Source organism: Nomascus leucogenys, chromosome 20 (assembly GCF_006542625.1).
Source record: "Nomascus leucogenys isolate Asia chromosome 20, Asia_NLE_v1, whole genome shotgun sequence".
NCBI classification, from domain to species: Eukaryota; Metazoa; Chordata; class Mammalia; order Primates; family Hylobatidae; genus Nomascus; species Nomascus leucogenys.
The window spans coordinates 19,649,870-19,676,554 of NC_044400.1; the positions used below are offsets into that span (position 1 = coordinate 19,649,870).

General features: G+C 37.7%; 1 protein-coding gene across 3 annotated transcripts in view; it reads right to left on the reverse strand.

Moving 5' to 3' along the window:
* SLC35F5 (solute carrier family 35 member F5) overlaps nucleotides 1-26,461 on the reverse strand; it is a 50,476-nt gene extending 24,015 nt beyond the window's left edge. The window contains exons 1-10 of one of the 3 annotated variants that reach the window (XR_004027259.1): nucleotides 26,007-26,311; nucleotides 25,093-25,183; nucleotides 24,802-24,943; nucleotides 19,787-19,930; nucleotides 15,637-15,699; nucleotides 12,742-12,823; nucleotides 11,716-11,903; nucleotides 4,766-4,847; nucleotides 3,578-3,665; nucleotides 444-508 (exon numbers count right to left, since the gene is read on the reverse strand). Coding sequence is in view for 2 of the 3 variants with exons in the window: in XM_003275184.4 (XP_003275232.1) it covers nucleotides 444-508; nucleotides 3,578-3,665; nucleotides 4,766-4,847; nucleotides 11,716-11,903; nucleotides 12,742-12,823; nucleotides 15,637-15,699; nucleotides 19,787-19,930; nucleotides 24,802-24,943; nucleotides 25,093-25,183; nucleotides 26,007-26,046 (985 nt within the window). In the remaining variant the exon portion in view is untranslated. Of the gene's footprint in view, nucleotides 1-443; nucleotides 509-3,577; nucleotides 3,666-4,765; nucleotides 4,848-11,715; nucleotides 11,904-12,741; nucleotides 12,824-15,636; nucleotides 15,700-19,786; nucleotides 19,931-24,801; nucleotides 24,944-25,092; nucleotides 25,184-25,493 lie in introns of all 3 variants that reach the window. The other 2 variants (XM_003275184.4, XM_030800994.1) reach the window with 2 other exon arrangements.
* Nucleotides 26,462-26,685: the final 224 nt, after the last annotated feature.

Below are 26,685 nucleotides of genomic sequence, written 5' to 3' on the forward strand. Positions count from 1 at the left end.
CCCTACAAAAATGTCAAGGTCATAAAAGACAAGAAGACTGAGGAACAGTTCTGCATTTAAAGGAAACTAAGGAAACATGACAATTAAATGCAATAAATGATCCTAGATCAGAAAAAGAACATTAGTGGAAAAAATGGCAAAATTTGAATAGGCTTTACAGATAACAGTATTATAATCAACGCTAATTTCTGATTTTTATAACTGTATAATAGTTATGTAAGTTGTTAACATTTGAAAAATCTGAGTGAAGGCTATGAGAATTCACTAAACTACGCATTTTTTTATATTATTTCCAAAGCAAAAGTTTAAAAAAAACACCCTGCTAGTGCCTACCCTTTGTACGTGTATCTGTGCATGAGCATGCACATTTAACTTTCTTGTTTACTCTAACAAAGAACTTTCTGGTATACTCTAACAGAGAGAATCCAGAGTCAAGTACTTACCTATTGTATCTCTTCCAGCAGATTTTTCAGACCCTGACAGGTTTACCAGTACAACACCTCCAATGCTATGAGAATAACAGTCATTAATGATGAGCTAAAGAATTCTGAAAAGGCTAATCATAAAGATAAAAATTATTTATAAGTGATCAAGACTAATCTCAACTTTGGGTAAAACTATCAAATAATTTAGCAATTTCAATAATAATATCTAACAATATCAATATAATCTAGTGTTATATTTGTATTAACTCATTTAATCCTCACAAAATGTACAATATTATACCTTATAAGAAAGTGTTATTACTGCCATTCCCATTTTACATGTGAAAGCTAATACACAAAGAGGTAAGCTAACTTGACCAAGATCACATAGCCGAGACTGAAATACAGGCAGTTTTACTCCAGAGTCCAGTGCTTTTATGTGCTATGCTATCCACTGTCTTTCAATTAAGAATGAATTAACCAACTTGTCATCCCTTTCCAATCTTTCTTTTGGATTATACAAATATATCAGACCCATATAAATCCAGCAATAGTACTACTCTTGCTTATTGGTAAAATCTAAATTAACAGTAAAACTATCCTTATGTGCTTAAACAATTTCACTAATCTCATTATTTTAGTGGATAAAAATAAGACTGAATTAAGGATGTAGAGATATCAGAGGTCATTCATAAACTCAATTGTTATTTGCTGGGCATCTAATATGGGCAAAGCACCGGGTTACAGAAGTGAACAAGACAGATGTGCTTCCTGTCCTCAGGGAACTTACATTGTCTTTCTATTTCTATGAATCTTATAAATTGTAGCATGTTTTCAAGTAGATGAGATATTGCTAATTAAAAAAAAATTAGCCTAATTCTCTCACCCTGATCAGAAAGACCAGGGTGGCAGTGGGAGAGGAAAATGAAAGAAAATATGTATTCCCTTATGGAAAGATGTCATCAGAATTCAAGTGTAGTCCTTACATTAAATATGCAAACCCTTCAATTAAATCATCACAATTTTCTGTAATAATCACTGTTCATATTCAGATTCAGCTATTATTTATTGAGTATCCACAATACATTAGAAACCAGGGATTTTGTTTCCATTTAAATGATGATGATTATGATAATGGCTAAATATAGTGAGCACCTCCTGTTGTGTATCAGACATTGTTCCAAGCACTTTAGAAGTTCTACTCATTTAATCCTCATAATAATCCTATGAGAGAAATCCTATTATTATCCCCAATATACAGACGAGAAAATTGGCACAGAAATGTAAGGAACTTTTCCAAGATGTCAAAACTAGTAATGATGGAGATGGGATTGGATTCCAAGTTGTTTGGCTTGAGGCTACACTCTTGTCTCTCAATTGATGAAATGAGATTTCTTTGCTTAGATTCCCTTCAAGATTGTTGCTGTGTAAAATTCTTTTAATATCCTCAGAAACTGAATCTCTTAGTAAAATGCCAATTCAAAACAAAATATTAAACAGTGTTTAATATATAATTCTTAAGAACATATACTTACACAAAAAATTTCTAAGTAACACTTTTTAAAATGTACAGATAGTAAATATTTTAGGCTTCTGGGCCACATGGTATTGCAATTCAACTCTGCCTCTTTAGTGCTAAAATGGCCATAGATAATTTGCAAATAGATGAGAGTGGCTGTGTTCTAATAAAATTTTATTTACAAAACCAGCAGCTGGCCCAACATAGTTTGCCAACCTCTGTTCGTCTACCTACTTTAATGAGAAGAAGTAATGTACTCTGTCAAAATACTTACAAGTTCAATATTTTATAACCATTTCCTTCTTTATCAAGTCTTTATTAAGATACCATGAAGAAAAGTTATAAATTAGCGCATATTTTCCATAAAGTTAAAATAAAACCTCATTTACTTCTGCAATACAAATATATTTCCCTAACGCAAAAATTTGCTTGGCTTAAGACATTAGCAAACCATGTAAAAGAATAAATCCCTAGTGGCCATAAAGTCTAAATGATAAATTAGTTGGATCAACCTGCCCATTGGAGCAACCGTGGTTAATTTACCCTTATACCTAAAAAAGAAAAACATTTAATAATAAGAGCTACCAGTCTTATATGACTGCCCAATACCAGACACTTCATAGCTATTACCACTAAACTTTAAAACAAGGCTGCAAGGTATAATAGATAATATCATTTTCTCAACTAGGAAACCCTTTCAGAGTTTAGGAAAACTGCCCCAGGGCAAACAGCAGAGCTCTTATTCAATCTCAGCTTTGATAACCAAGAAACACTACTCTCCATTAAATCACCCTGCTACCTTCTCTGATTTTCTTTCATAAAAATAACAGTTTTATCAAACCAACACATCCTTCTTCAGTACTGTCTGTGGGCAAAGCCCTATTCTAGGTCTTTGATGACACAAATATAAAACAAGGCTTTGGCCTTCAATGGTTTACAAACAAGTAGGGAAGACAAGACAAACATACACAAAGTTAAATAAAAAATAAAATATTTAAGTATAGTTATCAGCAACACTGATATTATGCAGTAGTGCAAAATTGCCAAATGAATTCTACAGAAAATAACTGAAACATCACCTGAGGCTTAGACAATTAGAGAAAACTGAATGTTAGCTTTTTTTTTTTTTTTTTGAGACGGAGTCTCGCTCTTTCACCCAGGCTGGAGTGCAGTGGCGCGACCTCGGCTCACTGCAAGCTCCGCCTCCCAGGTTCACGCCATTCTCCTGCCTCAGCCTCCCGAGTAGCTGGCACAAGAAGTAGAAAAAGGAGAAATAAAAATCAAAACAACGGGGGGAACTTGCCTTAAGAAAAAGACATAAGAAACTTGGGAGATTATGAGGATTAAGCCGCCACATTAAGTGTGAATGTCACTCCAATACTTGATGAGTCTGCAGACACATGAATGGGAACCAAAGCAGCCTTGGGGTTTTCCCTCCGGTTACCCTACCCAGGAAGGTTTAGAAACCTAGTGCAGGATGTGACAGGGCTAAGTAGCATCATGTCCATTTAAAGCCTTCTTTTATCCACATCTTTCTTTGCTCTTACAATATAAACTACCCTGGTGCCACTATCAGAAATTTTAACATTGTATTTTTAAGCAGAGTAAACTAGCTATCACACTATATTCTTACCTTAAAATTACAGCTAATAGTTTAGAAAGGGTAAATCTATCTCCACTGTTACTTGGAAATACTGCAGCAAGGATTAAGGTAAAAAGTCCTATGAGGAGAAAAGAATTTAAAAATGGTATATGAGTTTAAATACTGTCAACATTTTTACTACCAACTTCATTGTTTAAATAAGCAAATTATATACCTACCTTTCAAATTATTTTTGTCACTCTTAACTAAGAAAATGACTGCAGTTAAGTAATGACTAGACTGAAATGTTTAAAGTTCATGCATAAAATAGCCTCCAAACTAAACCATGTTTATTTCAACAGTACACATCAAGTACAGTCCTATTTATTTTAAACTAATAGGAAACTTAAATCTTATTCGGAGCAACATGCTGACTTCATCATAATCAAGCCTGTGTCCTAAAGTTATTTTTATAGCTTCAAAAATACTTTTGTCTTCCAGATTTGAAAGGTGATTCAATCTTAAAAATAAAACCCCTATCATAGGGCAAATTATAGTTCTGAAATAAGCAATTACATTTTAGCCAAAGGGTCTAGAAAAAGATCTCTGGAAAGGATGTGTGAAGGGAAAGGCAACTACAATACAAAAAGCCAGCCTATAAAACTAATATATTGTTATATAAAAAATATTGTAAAGTATTTGAAGGAACATAAATAGCACAGGCTAAGGCATGAAACTATAGTCATGCTTAACAACAGGGATAAATACAGAGAAAACGTGTGTCGGTAGGCAATGTCATCCTTGTGCCACCATCATAGAGTATACTCACACAAACCTAAATTGGTAGAGCCTACCACACAGCTAGGCTATATGCTATAGCCTACTGCTCGTAGGCTACCAACTTGTATAGCATGTTACTGTATTGAATACTCTAGGCAACTGTAAAACAATGGTTAGTATTTGTGTATCCAAACATATTTAAACATAGAAAAGGTACAGTAAAAATACAGTATTATAATCTTATAGGACCACCATCGTATATACAGTCTGTTGTAGACTGAAACATCACATGCAGCACCTGACTGTATACAGATTAAAAGGCAGTTATAATAGACTAATGTATATTAGAACTAATGTAAGAAGCTATAACAAGATAAAAATATTGTATATGTACACACATATATACCAGAAATATATACACTGATTTATAATGCAGATTTTTAAAGACAAATTTCTTACCAGAAGTTGAAGATAAAATATTAACTATAGCAACTTGTGTGTCTGAAAGTGCTTCTTGATATGACAAATTTGCCAAAAACCACTAAAGAAAAAGAAAACCAAAGTGAACCCTAACGAAATACATGTTTACATCTGTCATTACAATTCAGAATTCCCTCTTCTGTTCTCCTCCTAAATATTGTTCTCTCAAGATGTTTTAAAAACTGCTTTGTAATGAAAAAATCATAGGCTCCCCAAAAAGACAAACATTTATAATCAGACCTAAGACTTGCTACCCAATTTCCCTTAAAATTTAACAATAGTTGGTTAACAATTAGCATTCAGGTTTGTTTTTTTTTTAATGAGAGTAAAATCAAGTGTCAAATCAATTTAAAAATTTGCTTTATCTAGGCTGCGCGTAGTGGCTCATGCCTGTAATCCCAGCACTTTGGGAGGCTGAGGTGGGTGGATTGCTTGAGTCCAGAAAGACCAGCCTGGGCAAAACAGTGAAACCTCATTTCTACAAAAAAATATATAAAAATTAGCCAGGCATGGTAGTGCACACCTGTAATCCCAGCTACTCGGGAGGCTGAGGTGGGAGGATTACTTGAGCCTGGGAGGTTGAGGCTGCAGTGAGGCATGACTGCCTCACTGCATTTTAGCCTAGGTGACAGAGAGACCACTTCTCAAAAAAAAAAAAAAAAAAAAATTGCTTTATCTAAGTACTGCTGACATTCTGTTAAGTTTATCTAAATCATATTTAAATTTGAGAAAATTCTCCAACATGAGAATATGTAGAGATGAATACAGCATAATGAGAAATCTATTAAACCAGATGATGTGCATGGATATGGATGGACCTAGCTAGCTAGCTGGATTGAAAAATAAAAGGCTATATTCACTTTGGAAATTTAGAAATGTCCTATGAAAATGTTAATTTATTGATTAATTGTGATCGCTTTTCTGAATCTCAGTTTGGAGACACAGCCCAAAGAGTTCTCATAACTTTGGATACAGTGAAGGAAGTTTTCCAGCTATCAGGACTTTTTAAAAAAAATTCTTTCTTCTCTTCCACTTATCTAGGTTAGGATGAAGAATAAGCAATAATACTTTTTTTGGTGAAGGCTGGCAAGATGTGTGTGTTTCCAAAGTTCAGTAATTTTCACTGATAATTCATCCATCTTTTGTGGATAACACTTTTTTACTATCTGAAACAATGCTACTATGAATATCTTAATTCTAGTACATGCCTGCCACCTAGTGCATAAGTACATGAGTGTCGTCAAAGCATATACTAAGAGGTGGATTGCTGGGTCAAGCAAAGTAAACTAATGGCTAGTGTTTTTGGTGTCTCTGTTACTTACACTGGTTGACTCGAAGAGTTATCCCACCGAATGACTTAGCTCTATTAAGAGAGGGACATCTCTCGATCTCTCTCAGAGCTTGTGGCTGAGTAGTATTACACTAGTATTTACATTGCGAAGAAGCAGCAGAGACACATGATTGTAGAGCACTACCAGAAGGCAGCAGATGGCTGAGAGCCTAGTAGCCTCCATTCAGTCTATACTGTACTCAAGGCTAAAGCCAGAATGAAACTGTGGCAATGTGGTTCTGATTCCATCTGCAATCCTTTGATTTCCTAGATAACTTCACATGCCTATCTAGATAAAACGAGGTAACAACTGACGGGCAATATCAAACATATATGGCAAGACAAGCCACAATCTGTGTGCAGATGAAGTGCTAGAAAAGAAGATTCTACCCTTAATTTTATCTGTCAAAGATTTTCTCCATGAACAGATAATGCTCACAGAGTGATTATTAGCTTTCTTGACCCACGTCTCTTACTATTTTTATACTTAAATATTGTGCTTATTTTCCAAACAACCTCACTGGTCCATGCTAATGCAAGGTAAATAAATAAAAACAGATCACTTAGATAAGAAGCATTCAAAGGTCATAAGCTGTGAATTCTTTCCAGAATAACCTTCCCATTCTCTACCTCTCCCCAAACTCCACTCTCTGGTTCTTGTTTCCATGGCATGCTCATCACCAAAGAAGACCCATCTCAACCATCCTCCAATAAAAATTGTCCATATAACATCTCCCTTCATTATTTCAGAGTTGAGGACAACCATTTATGAATAACTATAGGAAATAATTAATATATTTCATAATTTGATTAGTAATTCATTTTTAAGTTGTCATAAAACATGAATATTTGATAAAAATTGTGTATGTTCAAGGCATATAACATGATTTAATATACACATAACATTGTTACTGATTACCATAGTCAAATTAATTAGCACATCCATCATCACCCATAGGTACATTTTTCTGTGTGTGTATGTGATGAACACACTTAAGAATCTGCTCTTATCAAATTACAAGTAAAGAATACAGTACTGATACCTGAAGGCTCCATATACATTAGTTTCCAGAACTTATTCATCTTATAATTGAAATTATGTACTCTTTGACCAACATGTCCCCATTTCCCTACCATTCTACTCTCTGGCAACCACCATTCTACTCTTTGCTTCTATTTTAGATTCTACATACATAAGTGAGATCGTATTTGTGAGTATTTGACATTCTATGCCTGGCTTATTTCATTTAGCATAATGTCTTTTAGGTTTGTCCATGTTGTTGCAAATGGCAGGATTTCCTTCTTTTTAGAGCTGAATAATATTACATTATGTTCAGCCATGAAAATGTACTATATATATTCATCCATCAATAGACACTCAGGTTGTTCCCATATCTTGTCTATGATGAATACTGTAAAATAAACATGGCGGTAGAGACATCTCTTTGAGATACTGGTTTCATTTACTTTGGATATATAGTAAGAGATATTCTTGATAAAGCCAGTATCACCTAAATTATTTTTTACAGAGAAAAAAAAAACCTAGTAAGACCAAAGATATTCAAAGAAGACTGGCAAATATAGTAATCATTAACTCCTTTTGATCTACACTGTCCAATACATCAGACACTAGCCAGACATGGCTACTGGGCAATTGAAATTGGCTGGTCTGAATTGAAAAGTGCTTTAAGTATAATGCATACTGGGTTTAGAAGATTTTAGTGCCAAAAAAGAATGCAAACTATCTTATCAATAATTTTTACATCAATAGTATGTTGAAATAATATTTTTACATATAGTGGGCTAAATACAAATATAATATTGAAATTGATAACATCTGCTTCCTTTTCCTTTTTTAAATGTATCTACTAGATAATTTAAAACTATGTTTGTGACCTGCATTTGAGGCTCATGTTATATTTCTATTGAACAGCACTGCTCTTAACCTTATCTAAAGCTTATCATTCTATTAAGCTAGGTTTCCAAAAAGCTAGTTTTCTCTCAGTATCTGCAGGTGATTGGGTCCAGGTCCCCAACCCCAAAGGTATCAAAATCCAAAGATGCTCAAGTCCCTTATATAAAATGGCATAGCATTTGGATACAACCTACACACATCCTCCCATATACGTTAAATCATCTCTAGATTACTTGTACCTAAGACAATGTAAATAGTTGTTGTGCTATTGTTTTTTAATCTCTATTATTTTTATTGTTGTATTGCTGTTCTTCTATTTTTTCACCTTCATTATTTTTGATCTGTAGTTGGTTGGATCCAAGGAGGGAGAACTTAAGGATCTGGAGGGCCAACTATATGTCTGGACTATATTCCTCTGACTTCCCAAAGAAATGCCTTTATTTTAGTGATAACTTGATTAATAATATTCTGCCACATAAATCAAAAGAAAATCTTTGGGATTTGTAGTATGATAATTACATAGGTAATAAAAATAGTTTAAGTCTCATATATTCATGTTATTTTATTAGTTGGGATCTCTGTTTGCTTGTTTTAAATGAGTGTCAGGCAGGACTAAAATGTATTAATTATATGCTACCCAGTTTTCAAAGGAGATGTGTAATAAAAGCATCTATAGTTGACCCTTGAACAACATGGGGATCGGGGGACGAATCCTCAGGCAATAAAAAATCTGCTATAACTTTTGACTCCCCCAAAATGTAACTACTGATAGACTACAGGTGACTGGAAACCCTACCAATAACATAAGTAATGATTAACAGATATTTTGTGTATTATATGTATTGTATACTATATGCTTATAATAAAGTAAGCTAGAGAAAAGAAATGCTATTAAGAAAATCATAAGAAAGAATACATTTACTGCTCATTAAGTGGAAATGAATCATCACATAAAGGTCTTCACCCTCGTCATCTTCATGTTGTGTAAGAAGGCTGGGGAAGAGAAGGGATTGGTCTTGCTGTTTTAGATGTGGCAGAGATAGATGAAAATCTGTGTGTAAGCATACCTGCACAATACAGACCCATGTTGTTCAAGGACCAATTGTATGCGGTAAAAATTAAAACAACAGTAAAAAGATAAGAGCCAGATTAAATGGGTAATGGAGTGGGAGCTGGCTGTGGAACGTGATGATTATATCAGAAACTTCAGTTTAAAGGAAGAAAGCTACTTCAGATGAGCACACAATTCATCTGTAGGCAAAAAGGCAGGGAGGCAATAGGAAAATCCTTGAGTTACACAGCTTATTGTCTGTTAAAAGGAACTATCTCCCTTCCTTGGAAAAAGCAAACTTTTTCCTAACTTAAAACTCTGAGAGAAATGTATTATGTAAATTGTTACATAATAACACTAGTCTTTATAGCAGATTTAAAGGTATGTGCAGATAACAGCATTTTTAAAAATTATTTTTTGAAATTATAATATACATAAAATATACCATTTGCATCATTTTTAAGTGTACAGTTAGTGGCATAAAGTACATTCACATTGTTGTGCAACCATCACCCCATCCATCCACAGGATTTTTTTCTTTTTTTTCTTTTTTTTTTGAGACAGAGTCTCACTCAGTCACCCAGGCTGGAGTGCAGTGGCACGATCTCAGTTCACTGCAACCTCCACCTCCTGGGTTCAAGTGATTCTCCTGCCTCAGCCTCCTGAGTAGCTGAGACTACAGGCATGCGCCACCATGCCCAGCTAATTTTTGTATTTTTAGTAGGGACGGGGTTTCACCACGTTTGCCAGGATGATCTCTATCTCTTCACCTCGTGATCCACCCACCTCAGCCTCCCAAAGTGCTGGGATTACAGGCGTCAGCCACCCTGCCTGGTCGGATTTTTTCATCCTATAAAACTGAAACTATCTGTTAGCTCTCTGCTTTCACAATGTATTTTACGTCGCTATTTTTTAAAGACAATTTATGGTCAAAGTGACCCAAGCATCTATTGACAGAATAATGAATAAACAAGAGATGGTATATCTGTACAATGAAATATTATTCTGCCTTCAAAAGAAAGGAAATTCTGACACAAGTTACTACCTGGATGAACCTGGAGGACATTATGCTAAGTGAAATAAACCAGTCTCAAAAAGACAAATGCTGTGTGATTCCATTCAACATGAGGTACTTGTGAGTAGTCAAATCCACAGAAACAGAAACAGAATAGCAGTTGCCAGGGGCTGGGGGTGGTGGGAAAGAGGAGTTATTGTTTAACGGATAGTTTCAGTTTTATAAGATGAAAAAATTCTGTGGATGGATGGGGTGATGGTTGCGTAACAATGTGAATGTACTTTATGCCACTAACTGTACACTTAAAAATGATCAGGGCCGGGCGCGGTGGCTCATGCCTGTAATCCCAACACTTTGGGAGGCTGAGGCGGGGGGGATCACCTGAGGTCAGGAGTTTGAGACTAGCCTGACCAACATGGAGAAACCCCACCTCTATTAAAAATACAAAATTAGCTGGGTGTGGTGGCACATGCCTGTAATCCCAGCTACTCGGGGGGCTGAGGCAGGAGAATTGCTTGAACCCAGGAGGCAGAGGTTGTGGTGAGCTGAGATCGCACCATCGCACTCCAGCCTGGGCAACAAGAGCAAAACTCCATTTGTTTTTTGTTTTTTTTAAAAAAAAAAAAAAAAAAAAAAAAAAAGATCGAAATGGTATATTTTATGTATACTTTATTATAATTTCAAAAATTAATTCTTAAAAAGGCTATTATCTGCACATATCTTTAAATCTGCTATAAAGAATAGTGTTATTAGTAGAGCCAGGGAATGGAGAAAAATGGGCTATTTAATAAGTATGAAAGGCAAAATCATGACATTAAAAAAATTTTATAATCAGGCTAATAACATTCACATTAGCATTTCATTATTTAGGGTTTTAAGATGCTCAGTACAAATTTGAATCTTAAAGGCTCATATTTAAAAACCTTGGATTAGGCTACTTCCAATGATGTATACATAAAATAGCACAGAAATTCATTTTTTAAATTCTGCATGTTAGAGTTCTCACTAACTCAGACAAGTCTCTAATCCCAGCTTAGCCCAAAATAACACTTTATTTACTCCATCATTATTCTATGTGAAATCTTAAGCACATTTTTCAGTTTCTATCTTTAAAAAGTCAGAAACTATAAATAATACAACCAGAAATTCTGTAGAAATATACTGAGTACTTGACAAAATAATACTTAACCTCATTTACATGAATATAAAACTGCAAAACACTTATTTGAAAAAAATCAATGCATACAGTAAACTCTTATCTGGATATTTACTAGCCTTTGTATATACATATATCACAGTGTAAAATAACTCTATTCATAATTTTGACCATGAGGCAATGTTAAATTCTGAAGAACTTCCCAAATTGAGTGTGTTCCTAAGTTTGTGTATATATATAAATAGCTGAAGTGTTATAGGACTTATTGAATTCTAACTCTTTGAGGTATATCAAGCATTTACTAATTTTGATACCCTAACTTCCTACACGTATCAAATAGCAGAGTTTAAAGTCATAAACAACCTAAATGTCTCACACTTCATTCCTATATTGTTGGTATGTATACTGTCTTAAAATTCAAGTTTCAAACATCATATGCAAACATATCATAAAAAGACCTACCACAAAGCAAAAAAAAAAGCTAATTTTCGCTACTTGAGTTGCAGTAAGTTTCCCCACAGTTTTCAGTATGGATTCTTGTTCTTTCACAGGATATGACATGCGAGACAACTTTGCTTCCAATGCATGGCTTGAGGGAAGCTGTCGAATCTCCATGATATTACTGAACCTCACACGAGACTTTTTGGGGGCTTAAAAGAAAAAGCATAATATGAAATAATTAAATAATTCCTCTCCAACAAAAGTCACAAGTTTTAATTTACTGATAAATGTGTAAGTTCATCTATGATCAGAGTAAGACAAAGTAAACCAGAGGTATATCATTACCTGAGACAATTTTGTTCACTTAAAAGAGTTAAAAGGAAAAATGATTTCATCTACAAAAATGTAAAAGGTTTAAAATGAGACCAATATTCAAACAAGGTTTCTGTAGTGTGTACTGTATATACACAACTGCCTATTTCAGGATTTTAGTTTGATTACTATTTTAGTATTTCTAGTAAAACTTTATTTGGACTTTTCCTCACGCATACCCAATTTACAAGAATTAGTTTCCTGGGCAAGCACACAGAACAACTCTCTACAGGTCCATTCTTTGCAAGGGAAATTAACGATAAATACTGCACCTTACGTTAAAGGTGGCATTCTTGACTGAATTCACAGAACCAGCAAAACTCTTATAATTTGCTATTAGGCTCTTTGAGGGCATATTTAAGAGGATATTATTTGTTAAAAAAAGTATATATATATGTGTGTGTGTGTGTGATGCATGTGTGTATGTGTGTATACATATATATGATGAAACCATAGAGATTTCTGGTATTTGGAAATTATTTCCAGTTGAAATAATACAAAAATGATTATACTATATTAGATTCACAATCCATTCAAACTTCTAGAAGACTGTAGGCTAAGCCAACACCACATGGAGCAGAACTGCTACGTGTTTCAGTCAACACACATCATCACTAAGTTCTGAAGTGCCTTGAATAAAGGTAAACTTTCTACCCATTTCCAAATTTTGCTTACTTTTTTCAGTATCAATGTTTGTGCTCTCAGGTTTTTCACTTGGAAGATCATGGAATTTCACAGGAACATACAGAGGTTCACTCTGGAATGTAACAGAAAAAAATATAAACAACAAATATAAAAGCTAACATAGTGGTTAAAATTTAAACAGATGGTACGTAGACACAAATACCATCTAAAACATGGTTGTTCACCACCAAATTTAAACAGCAATTTTCAAGACTTAAAAAAGGAAACTCAACAGAGCCATACACGTACAATGACAGAAAAGAATCAGTTTACAGTTTAGAAATGTAATATAGCAGCATCGGCATATGATGATATCTAATATTTAGATGTCATAAAAACATATCTCTTTCTTAGCTAACGGATTCCATCTCAGCTAACAGATTATCTCTCATTCTTTTTCATTCATTTAACAAATGCTGGCCGGGCGCGGTGGCTCACGCTTGTAATCTCAGCACCTTGGGAGGCCGAGGCGGGCGGATCACAAGGTCAGGAGATCTAGACCACGGTGAAACCCCGTCTCTACTAAAAATACAAAAAAATTAGCCGGGCGTGGTGGCAGGGGCCTGTAGTCCCAGCTACTCGGAGAGGCTGAGGCAGGAGAATGGCGTGAACCCGGGAGGCGGAGCTTGCAGTGAGCCAAGATTGTGCCACTGCACTCCAGCCTGGGTGACAGAGCAAGACTCTGTCTCAAAAAAAAAAAAAAAACAAAAAAAAAAACAAATGCTTATTGAGCTCCTACTAGGTCAGACACTGTTCTAAGTCCTGGGGATATAAGGGTGAATTAAACCAGTTTCTTCCTCAGTGATCATGCAGTCTAACAGGGAAGGCAGATAACAAACTGATAACCAGGTATATAGTATGTATTTATATTTACTAAATTGTCTCCTCTTATTATGTAAAACTCAATAAAAAACTAAAATTCTTGAAGACCTTTACACAAAATAGCTACTACTTACCAGTTCTTACTGTGTATTCAGTACCAACTCTAGAGCAGTTAAACATATATTTCTCATTAGTCCTCACAATAATTTTATAGAATATGGCCAGTGCAGTGGTTCACGCCTATAATCCCGGAACTTTGGGAGGCTGAGGGGGGCAGATCACTTGAAGTTGGGAGTTCGAGACCAGCCTGGACAACATGGTGAAACCCCATCTCTACTAAAATACAAAAATTAGCTGAGCGTGGTGGTGTGTGCCTGTAATCCCAGCCACTCATGAGATGGAGGCAGGCAAATTGCTTGAAACCAGGAGACAGAGGTTGTGCAGTGAGATGAGATTGTGCCACTGCACTCCAACCTGGGTGACAGAGCGAGATTCCATCTCAAAATAATAATATTAATAATTTTAGAGAATAAAGCTGAGATATAAAGCAATCAGGTAGTAGAGAAAAGAATTAAAGCCAGGTTTGTCTAATCATGCTCCAAAGGTCCATATTTTTAGGTAGTTATAAATTCCTCAACTGTTTTTGCAAATGTTCTTCAGAGTATCTATATTTAAGGTACAAATCTCCAACTAGGCTAATTCTTCAAAATTAACAGAACTTTTTTTATTTCTTTGACTCTTCTTTTAACTCCTGGTATAGAGCTCTACAAATAAAAAAAAAATTCAGTAAATGAAGGGACAGTGCGTCTGGAAATAGACATAATCTCTTTTTATACTGAAGTTTTCATTATAGCATCTGGCCTAGAGCAATTTGACATATCCATCTTACAGATAATAGTAAGAATTAGTACAAGAGTAGTCAGAAAAGCAGGCTGCCGTCTCAACTCTGCCCTCTGTACTGACAGTGACAAATGATACAAATGATACTAAATTATGTTATTGATGCTTAAGATCCCAGGAAAAAAGAAATTCTTCATAGTACCTATTAACCTACTCTGCATGCCACTGTAGTTCTAAAAAACAGAGAGACAAACAAAAAACTGTGCTGTGAATAAGGTCACCAAGCCAGTGCTTCCGAAATTGGTATTAAATTTTAGAGCAACTAAAATTTTTCTCAGATAAAATGCCATGTTTGGAAAGAAAACAAGTATCATTAAAAATACATTAAAGAGATGCCACCCTGAGCAACACAACAAGACCATGTAAAGTAAAAATAAAATAAAAATAAAAATAAAGCAAGACAAAAAGTAAAAATAAAAAGTTAGTAGTGGAGTATGCTTGTATTTAGGAGGCTGAGACAAGGGGATCGCTTAAGCCCAGCAGTTCAAAGTTACAGTGAGCCATAACTGTGCCAATGTACTTCACCCGAGGCGACAGAGCAAGACCCTGTCTCTAAAAAGAAATCTAAAAATAAAAAATAAAAAAAGAGATGCCGGAGTGATCATCTTAAAAAAATGGATTTTTATATACTACCTCTCCAACTAGATTATAAATACTTAAAATAAGTGACTATGTCAATTACTTTACTTGCTTATTACCTGTCCCCTCGCAAATACGCACACACTCACACAGTAAAACAAAGCTGTATCTTCAGAGCCTAGAACAAGTGTTTAACACATATTTGTCACTGTAAAAAATTTGTGGAACAAATGAATAATTTGCCTATATAGTCTCAGTGTCAAAAATATTTGTTTCTAAATGATAATAATAATGTGCATGAAGTGAAAAAGTTGGTTAGTAACAAAGGATCGTCCTTTATTATTTTCACTCCTGAACCAGTTTCCCCTTCCCCTCTCTCTTCAGAGGCAGCTAAATTGCTTACCTCTAGGCCCCAGGTATCCCTAGGGAGAAAAAAAGTACCAAATTACAATCCTCATGATGGGCACCCAATATTGAACCATATCTATGTTGTAATATAGCTTTGCTGCCATCAAAACTGTTTCAGTTTTTCCTACCATGGCTCAATCCCACCTCTCCATTCCTGACAAGAAAAGAAGCACTTACCAAAGAACTATTCATAGTTGTATCTGTTGTGCAAGCAGCAAAGTAACCTTCAGCATCTGCAAACTAAATACAGATAACCAGATACAAAATTCAATGAAACTTACATTATACTGTAGGACTAGTCAGACATAACTCAAATATATAGAAGCAAAAATCCAGAATCAACCTATAAGACTAAAACTGTTACTAATAATAATAACAGCTAATGCCACATACTCACCATTGTGAGGTAGGTATTATCTTCATTTTACTGATGAAAAATTTGAGGCTGAGAGATTTTTAATCCTGACAGTCAGGATTAAAACTCAAGTTAGTCTAAAACCAAAGCTTATGCCCTTTTCACAACACTATTATAACATTTCAGATAAGTAGGGAAAGGAGGGATGGGTTAGTTAAAAAGGCAAGTAACAGGCCAAGGCTGGTGGATCATTTGCGGTCAGGAGTTCAAGACTAGCCTGACCAACATGGTAAAACCCTGTCTCTACTAAAAATACAAAAAAATTAGCTAAGGGTGTTGGCACGTGCCTGTAATCTCAGCTACTCGGGAGGCTGAGACAGGAGAATCACTTCAACTCTGAAGGTGGAGGTTGTAGTGAGCCAAGATTGTGCCACTGCACTCCAGCCTGGGCAGCAAGATTACGTCTCAAAAAAAAAAAAAAAGGCAAGAAACATCTCAGTATTATTATGAACTTAGTTTTGACCTCAAAAACCTCTGAATGAGGCCAAGTGTGGTGGCTCACACCTGTAATCCCAGCACTTTGGGAGGCTGAGGTGGGTTGATCACTTGAGGTCAGGAGTTTGAGACCAGCCTGGCCAACATGGTGAAACCCCATCTCTACTAAAAAATGCAAAAATTAGCTGGGCACAGTGGCGCATGCCTGTAATCCCAGCTACTCAGGAGGCTGAGGCAGGGGAATTGCTTGAACCAGGACGCGGAGGTTGCAGTGAGCTGAGATCACACCACTGTACTCCAACCTGGGCCACAGAGCAAGATTCTGTCTCAAAAAAAATAAAAATAAAGAATAAAAAAATAAAACCCAAATCAATTTCAAGGTCTGGATCACACACTGAGAATCACTGCGCTAATGCAATGTAAGTATGATTTCATTTCATATCCACAGCTAGTCTATCATTATCTCTGCTGAAAGTCTGAAGAGGTTAAAAAACTTGCCCAAGGTCAAAAATTGGCAAGTGATAGAACAAGATTCAAACACTAGAGCCCATGCTGTAAAAGAACCCTAGCAAATCAATAACAAAAAGGGAGTCAATGTAGAAAAATAAGATGCAGACAACACACACAAGAGCTCTACCTTCCAAAAAATATATGAAAAAGTAACCAAAAACATGCACATTAAACAAGCTATCATCATTGTTCACCTGTCGAGTTGGCAAATGATGGGATGTTGGTAAGGGTTCAATCATGAGATTTAATGAGTGTTTAACAAGGGTTTAATTATATACTGCTAACAGAGATAAGAATTAATGCAACCATTACAGACAGTAATTTAGCAATAAGAATTAAAAGCTTTAAAAATGACATTACTTGGCTGGGCGCAGTGGCTCACGCCTGTAATCCCAGCACTCTGGGAGGCCGAGGTGGGTGGATTGCTTGAGGTCAGAAGTTCAAGACCAGCCTGACCAACATGGTGAAACCCCGTCTCTACTACAAATACAAAAATTAGCTGGGCATGATGGTGGGCGCCTGTAATCCCAGCTACTTAGGAGGCTGAGGCAGGAGAATCACTTGAATCCAGGAGGTGGAGGTTTCAGTGAGCCGAGATCGCACCACTGCACTCCAGCCTGGACAAGAGAATGAGACTCTGTCTCAACAACAGCAACAAAAAATAAATGAAGTACAGAAACACTACAATATGGATAAACCTTGAAAAGAAACAATTCCATTTTTGTTTTTATTTTTTTGAGACAGTCTCACTCTGTCACCCAGACTGGAGTGCAGTGGCTCAATCTCTGCTCACTGTAACCTTTGCCTCCCGACTTCAAGCAATTCTCGTGCCTCAGCCTCCCAACTAACTGGGATTACAGGAGTGCACCGCCATGACTGGCTAATTTTTTGTATTTTTAGTAGAGACAGAGTTTCACCATGTTAGCCAGGGTGGTCTCAAACTCCTGGCCTCAAGTGATCCACCCACCTCAGCTTCCTAAAGTGCTGGAATAATAGGCATGAGCCACCGCACCAGGCCCAATTCCATTTTTGTAAAAAATAAAAAATACACACATGAAAAGAATGGCAGGATGTATGTCAAAATGTTATCGGTGGTTATTCCTTGAATGGTAGAATTTATTTTCCCCTTTTTGTTTCTCTGTAGCTTCTAAATTTTCAACAATATACCTATGCTAATACACATACAATTTATCCCTACATGTGATATTATGATGTATATATAATTTCTACAATGTATATGTATTACTTTTGCAAAGTAAAAAAATACATACTTATATTTTTGGTAAGTTAAATTTGTGTGTGCACATGAGTATACATTTGCAGGCTTCACCTAAATTTAAAAAATTTTTTTTAATTGTTTTTTATTTCTTTTGAGATGGAGTTTTGCTCTGTTGCCAGGCTGGAGTGCAGTGGCGCAATCTCAGCTCACTGCAACCTCCGACTCCTGAGTCCAGGCAATTCTCCTGCCTCAGCCTCCTGAGTAGCTGGGACTACAGGAGTGTGCCACCATGCCCAGTTAGTTTTTGTATTTTTAGTAGAGACGGGGTTTCACCATGTTGGTCAGGATGGTCTCGATCTCCTGACCTCATGATTCGCCCCTTGGCCTCCCAAAGTGCTGGGATAAGAGGCATGAGCCACTGTGGCCCAGGCAGGTCTTGAACTCCTGAGGCTCAAGAAATCTGCCTGCCTTGGCCTCCCAACGTGCTGGAATTACAGGCATGAGCCACCAAGCCCAGCTTTAAAAAACAATTATTGAAAGCCCCTGACTGCTGGGTGCAGTGGCTCAGGCCTGTAACCCCAGCACTTTGGGAGGCCAAGACGGTGGAATGCCTGAGGCCAGACTTTGAGATCAGCCTGAGCAACACAGTAAGACACTGTCTCTACAAAAAACACAAAAATTAGTGGGGTGTGGTGTTGCATGGCTATGTACTCAGCTACTTGAGAGACTGAGGCAAGTGGATTGCTTGAGTCCAGGATTCAAGGTTACAGCAAACTATGATTAAACCACTGCACTCCAGCCTGGGCAACAAAGTGAGACCCTGTCTCTAAAAATAAATCAATAATTTTAAAAAGAATGTACTTATTAGATAAGACAAGAAACAATACTATTTTAACCCACAAAAAATAATACACATGAAAGAAAAAGATTAATAGAGACAGAAAGTAATACAGTGGTTACTAGGGTTTGGAAGGAAGAATGAATAGGGGTTATTTTTAAGTCTGTGTACAGACTTTCTGTCTAGGATGATGAAAAATTCTGGAGCTGATGGTTGTACAGCAAAGTAAATGCACTTAATGCCACCAGTATACATTTAAAAATAGTTAAAATGGTATATTTCACATTATATATATTTTAAAATAACAAAGCATTTTTTAAAAGGATTAATATAAGAAAGTTTTATAATTCTTCATTCTCAATAATTCAAAATTTATACTTCTGTAAGGAAGATATATCATTATATAAACTCATATTTCTTTCAATACTATGAATGAGCGTATTATATTACATCAATCAAAGAATATAATTTGATTAGCCAAACATCTAAAATATGTCTGGAAATATGATATTTTCATTTTAATATATAAAACTTTGAATTTTTTTGTTTCCAGAATCCACCTAACAATTAGAGGATACTCATCCAATCTGCAAATGACAGACTCTTGATATTATTCTTATTCCTTACTTTCATCTTCATCACCACATTAATTCATTTGGACTAATTCAACAATTTTTAACAACTCAGAAAATGTCATGGAGTAAGAGTTCTCACGAAATATTCTGACACTACTTAATTAGAAGAATAAATTTAAAATTTTGGACAAGAGCAGGTTTTCTTATATCATCTTCACTCACTTAACTGAACAACTGAAAATATGACTGTCCTTAAAGAAACTAATACATCTTTAAACTTTTACAAAATATATCTATACCCCCTTCCTAACAGACACTTAAAATTAAAAACTTACAAAAGCAGCATGCTTTCCGCAAAGTCCTCTTGTACACTGTTGTCTCCATGGCTTCCAAATAATAAAGCCCAAAAGGTACAAAACAAACATAGATGTTTTTGCAAAGGTGCTGAAGAATGGTTTGTTGTACTGGGTAAAAACATACTGTAGAGGAAAAAGTTAAACAGACAACTCTGACATGACCTTAAACCTTATTACTCATCTCCAAAATAAAGTCACTACATGATTTTTAACTCTTCAGAAGTTCACTTGGAAAGAAAAAGTCAAAGGGATTACAAAAATATTTTAGATTCATTTCTGAATACTGTATTTACCTTGCATACAAAAGGATATCACCAAACAAAGCAGCAACAACCTGCTAAAATAAGTTTGGTTTAACATTCATTGGAACCTACTATGAAACAGTGCCTATACTAGGAGCTAAAGAAAAGTAAGACAGGGCCAGGCGTGGAGGCTCAAGCCAATAATCCCAGCACTTGGGGAGACCAAGACAGGAGGATTGCTTGAGCCCAGAATTTCAAGACCAGCCTGGGCAACATGGCAAAACTCTGTCTCTACAACAAAACAGAAAAATTAGCCAGGTGTGGTGGCGTGCACCAGCAGTCCCAGCTACTTGGAAGGCTGAAGCAGGAGGATCCCCTGAGTTCACAAAGATTGAGGATGCAGTGAGCCATGATCAAACCACTGCACTCCAGCCTGGGCAAGAAAGCAAGACGCTACCTCATAAAGAAAAACAAAAGAGAAGTAAGGGAAGTTATCCCGCCCTTGGGGAGCTTAACATCTAATAGAGGAGACATATATATGAAGAGAATACAGCATAATGTGCCAAGTAACAAGAGAGGGGTTCAGGATGCCACGGGAGCACCAAAAGGAAACTGACAAATTTCAAGGTTATGGACGTTTCCCAAGGGAGACTGTTTTTTTCTTTGTTTTTAGTGTATTGTGAATATAAACTCACAATTTTTTATATCCTAAGAAAATTCCTAGTTATATCCACTAAAAAGGCATAGAAAAAAATGACAATCCAGGAGGAAAGTGCAACTCCAGGACGCAAATGGTAGTCCACACCATTTTACACTAAAAGAAACAATGGCTCTGGCCAGGCACAGTGGCTCACACCTATAATCCCAGCACTTTGGGAGGCCGAGGTGGGTGGATCACTTGAAGTCAGGAGTTCAAGCCCAGCCTGGCCAACATGGTGAAACCCTGTCTCTACAAAAAATACAAAAATTTGCAGCACATGGGGGCACCCGCCTGTAATCCCAGGTACTCTGGAGGCTGAGGCAGGAGAGTCACTTGAACACAGGAGGCAGAGGTTACAGTGAGCCAAGATCATGCCACTGCACCATTCCAGACTGGACAACAGAGTGAGACTCTGTCCTCAAAAAAGAAAAAAGAAACAATGGCTCCTACAATAAACGGCAAAACCCAGGTATGGAGCAGAAAATGTACAAGATGGGCCCAGCGCATCTTGTGGTGGAAAGAAAATGTTAAAGATTAATAAGATGTCAGGCAAAGTGGCTCACGCCTGTAATCCCAGCACTTTGGAAGGCCAAGGCAGGTGGATCACTTGAGGTCACGAGTTCAAGACCAGCCTGGCCAACATGGTGAAACCCAGTCTCTACTAAAAATACAAAAATTAGCTGGGTGTGGTGGCAGGTGCCTATAATCCCAGCTACTCAGAGGGCTGAGGCAGGAGAATTGCTTGAACCTGGGAGGCGGAGGTTGCAGTGAGCTGAGATCGCACCATTGTACTCCAGCCTGGGTGACAAGAGCAAAACTCTGTCGCATCTCAAAAAAAAAAAAGATTAATAAGGCCATATTAAAAAGACTTGAAGAATTCCAGCTAATAAATACAGAGGGAATAACTCAAAAAAAAAAATCACCATTTTGCAACCCCTAATGAAATACTTTATCTAGATAACTTAAATGTAGCTATTCAACTACTACCTAAAATTTGATGAGGAACTTCATAGTACTTAAATTGGCATCATCTAAAGTGAGACTTGCAGTCATTATGTATGTCACGCTGGAATGTTACAGGAAGTAATCAGTACCCCAAAGTATTCTTTCCTGAAAACTAAACCTAAATCAAGACTTTACACCTAACTACCACTTTACAAGAAATAAGAGAAAAATAACAAGTTAAATGATACCCCAAGGAAACAATCAGTGAAATCCAGAATGTGTGATGCATCCAATGGGAAAAACCACCCAGTTTCTCCAACAAACTAATGGCATGAAAAAAAGGAAGGAAGATACAGTTAAGGAATAAAAGATATCACAAATGCAATGCGTGATCTTAGTTTAGATCCTAACAAACTTAACGGGAAAAAAAAGTCCTTGACACCGCTTGAGAAAACTGGACTGGAGAAAACTGAACATGGAGTGGATATCAGACGATCTTAAGGAATTACAGTTAATTTTGTTAACTATGTTAATGGCATAGTGATTATGTTTAAGAAAATTAAAAGTCCTTTTCAGTTTAAAGTAAACAGGAAAGAAATTGTGGGTGAAATGGCATGTGACATATGCTTTAAAATATGCTTCAAAATGCTCCAGGAAAAAAAGTTTTGAGGACAGGTTGATAAGGTTGGCAAATTTGGTTAAGTGCTAAGGGTAAGTAATGAATACATGGAGACTCATTATAATATTCTACTTTGTATATGTTAGAAAATATCCATAATAAAAAGACTGATTTTCTTTTTAAAATACACATTTTATCTCCAAAGTTTGTTTTTTTTTCTCTCTTTTTTTTTTTTTTTTTTTTTGCGAAATGAGTTTCACTCTCGTTGCCCAAGCTGGAGAGCAATGGCATGATCTTGGCTCACTGCAACCTCTGCCTCCCAGCTTCAAGCGATTCTCCTGCCACAGCCTCCTGAGTAACTGGGATTATAGACGCCCACCACCACACTCAGCTAATTTTTGTATTTAGTAGAGACTGAATTTCACCATGTTTGGTCAGGCTGGTCTCGGACTCCCGACATCAGGTGATCTGCCCACCTGATCCTCCCACAGTGTTGGGATTACAGGTGTGAGCCACTGCACCTGGCCCTATCTCCAAAGTTTAATGAGCATATCTGGTTGAAGAAGTAGAGACATTACATATATTCTTGAATAATGAGATTATAAAATATCCTCTTAGTAAAATATTTTACTTTAAAAAAATAAAGATAAGTTGAGGTTTTTTCTCCAGTTTCATTAAAGTACAACTGACAAACACCAAATATATGTACTTTTTACAACATGGTGTTTTGATATATGTATACATTGTGAAATGATTACCACAAACAACAAATTGTTTTTTCTTTTCTACTTTGCTTAGATATGGTTAAATGATAATTTAACCAGGTGCTATTTGGTCCTAAATTTTATTAACTGAAAAACAAAAACAAACTATTTATTTTAAATGGAAATAAAATTTAAAAGATAGGTTTAGTTACCTGTCAATATCAAAGACATTTCTTTGAGGTAAAAGTACAAAATGTTCATCTAAAAGAAGGTTATAGGCGAGTTTTAAAGTGAAAAATATATGGCCCATTAGATTCCAGAGATTAATTCCGAAAAGCATAAAAACTTACATACTTGGCCAGGCGCGGTGGCTCATGTCTGTAATCCCAGCACTTTGGGAGGCCGAGGAGGGCGGATCACGAGGTCAGGAGTTCGAGACCAGTCTGACCAACGTGGTGAAACCCCGTCTCTACTAAAAATACAAAAATTAGCCTGGCGTGATGGGGCATGCCTGTAATCTCAGCTATTCACGGGGCCGGGGCAGGAGAATCCCTTGAACCCAGGAGGCGGAGGTTGCACTGAGCCGAGATTGTGCCACTGCACTCCAGCCTGGGCGACAGAGCAGAGCAAGTCAAAAAAAAACTTATATACTCATAGGATACAATGTCAATATTTACTTAGCTACAATATGAGAAGACCTGAGTATTAAACTGCTTCTTTTGAAAATTAGGTTCATTTTATAAATGCCAGTTTCCTGCTGTATATTCGCCTTAAAATTCCAACATAGAGGCCGGGCGCGGTGGCTCACGCTTGTAATCCCAGCACTTTGGGAGGCCGAGGTGGGCGGATCACGAGGTCAGGAGATCGAGACCACGGTGAAACCCCGTCTCTACTAAAAATACAAAAAATTAGCCGGGTGTGGTGGCGGGCACCTGTAGTCCCAGCTACTCGGAAAGGCTGAGGCAGGAGAATGGCGTGAACCCGGGAGGCAGAGCTTGCAGTGAGCCGAGATTGCGCCACTGCACTCCAGCCTGGGCGACGGAGCGAGACTCCATCTCAAAAAAAAAAAAAGGAAAAAAAAAATTGCAACAACATATAAGTTGAAATGCAGACTTCTGAAAATAAAAGTTGCTTTTCATAGGGATCATTAAACAAGCAGAATAAAGTATACAAGTAGAAAGAAAAACTAGCTTGCAAATTCAAAATGCCACATTACTACCAATAGGTCATCAATAAAGATACAATTTAACTGAAGGAAACTGTAAAGATACAATTTAACCGAAGGAAAATTATGAGGTGTACCGTGCACCTTATAATAAGGTTTGAGTCAGCAAGCATAAATGTGGATGCAACCACTCATGGGCATTATAACAGTGACCTATACATGAAAACTCATTATTTTTACTCATTTGTCCAAAAGCACTCTGAACTTTCTACTAAATGGTGTCATTGTTTTGCATCCTGACAGTTATTTCACTAGAAAATATTTACAGAAATTTGAATTTAGAAAAAAAGCCACGAGTAACATTTTCAAATATAAGAAAATATGCAGTCTCTCTAAGTAATCCTCCCTAAAAGGTACAAGAAAATTGTATGAAACAATAAAAAAGATCATCCCTTCAGTTTTAACTTCAAGTGGCAATAATTCAACATTTTTTAAAAATTCAATAGTATTTAAGATACTGCTTTTAGAAAGCAGGAGATTGTAATGGCTAGAGTTACTACAGGTTAACAGTAACACTGTGGCTGTAATGTAACATCATTCCTGGACCAAAGGTACATACCGAAGTAAGTTCGGAGGAAGCAACCCATATCACATCAACAAGCAGAAGAATAACAATCCCAAGAGCCATTCGCCTGCGCTGAGTGAAACCACTGTTCTGGGAATTCATTCGGTTCATGATAAATACACACACCATTTGCAGCCTGTTTTTTAGAAAATACAGATCACATTAGAGATGAATTTAGAAAAATAACCATTAAAAATAAGAAAATTAGTATAACAGAAACATTTGACATTTGTTAGCTAATGTTCAGTGTGAAAGTTACATAGAGGATAAACATGTGGAATCTACCTTGTCTTAAGAGCCCTTCTGAGATCCTCAAGCGCAATGCCGGAAAACTTGGCAGATCTCAGTCTAAAAGGAGGTGAAGAACTCAGCACCCCTAAAAACAACCATGAAATTGTGCTATGAAAACGTGAATAACTCAAGGTAAGATTCATCACATCGTTTTTTACTCTTCATCTTCAAACTCAAAGCAAATCAATGAAAAGGAACAAAATGTGTTAAACATTCTTGCCACCTTTCTCAGTACTTTCATGGTATCCACTGTACGCTTCAGATTATACTTAGAGAGATACGCCATACGGAGCGGGCAGGGAGGGGGAGTAATATACAACATACGGCACACTTAAGAGTAGTTAACTACTAGAAAATAGCTTCTCTGAGTTTCACAAATACGGAACTCCATTCACCTCTCCATCCAGAGGAATCCGCCCCCGGGGACAGCGTCTAGACAGTTTCTAAAAGTGTCTTTTCTGTCCCTGATCTCCTGGAGTGGAATTTGGTTAACGGAGAGTAAGTGATTTGTTGTGGGTTTTGAAGGCACCTTTCCAATCTCTTCAAGTGGTAAAAGAAAAGGATTCTCCACGCTCCTCCACCCACCTCTGTCAAAACATCCAGTCATTTTAGAAGAAACAGCTGGGAAAAGGAATTAACCTTCTGTTTTGGAGGGGAGAAGACGGTTAAGGCACCGACGCCTCCCCGAGGAGCCGAGGCCAGGGCGCACGCACGGCTTCCTCAATTGCCAGCGGTGGGCGCAGGGCTCGGGCGCCCCTGTCAGCTCCCGCTCCCTCCGCCCCTAGAGACCTTCACGGTTTCGGTCAAGGCGCTCCTGCTGCCACCAAGGGCAGGAGGTGGTGCTGTTGGGGGGCACTCCGTCCCGGTTTGGGCTCCGGTGATGTAGGGGCCCTTCCCTGCCTGCCTACCTGGCCTTCCTGCCCCGCGATGGCGTCGTGGCGGCACCATGAGCGGACCGGTCAGGCCCCGCAGCCGCCCAGCGCCACGGCCGCGGCCTCGGACTCACAGAGCTGTCACCGCGCCTGACATCGCGCCGCACTGGAGGCCCAGCTCCTGAAGCCGCGGTGCCCCTCAGGGAGAGGCTCCTGACACCACCCAACTCCACTCGGCCCAGGAGGGCGTGGAGCGGGTGCGGGGAAGGGACGGCACAGTCAGCGATGGCCGCGGAGGCCCGGAGTTCTGCTCTGGCCCCGGCCCCGCCCCCGTCTTGCCCTCCACGCAGCCCCGCCCCCCCGTCCCCAGCCCGAAAGCGGTGGCGCGCTGGTGACGTCATACAGGCGCGACGACGGGCTGCGCGTGGCCGCGTATGCAGCGTGGCTTGGCCGAGCCAAGGGAAGTAATGCGAGGCGCTGGGCACCGAGCGAGGACACACGGCGGCGAAAGAAGAGAGAAGATAGGAAGAAGGGAAGTAGGGCGAGGTGGAGGAAGAAGAGGAAAGCGAGCGTGGGTGTCTGGGGCAGAGCGAAGGACGAGGGAGTGGCTAAACCTCCGCCCGCCTTAGAACGAAAGCTGGCAGTTCCGTTTCACAAACTGCGAACCTGAGACTTTGGATATCCCTTTCTCGATGACAGCCCAAACGCAAAGTGG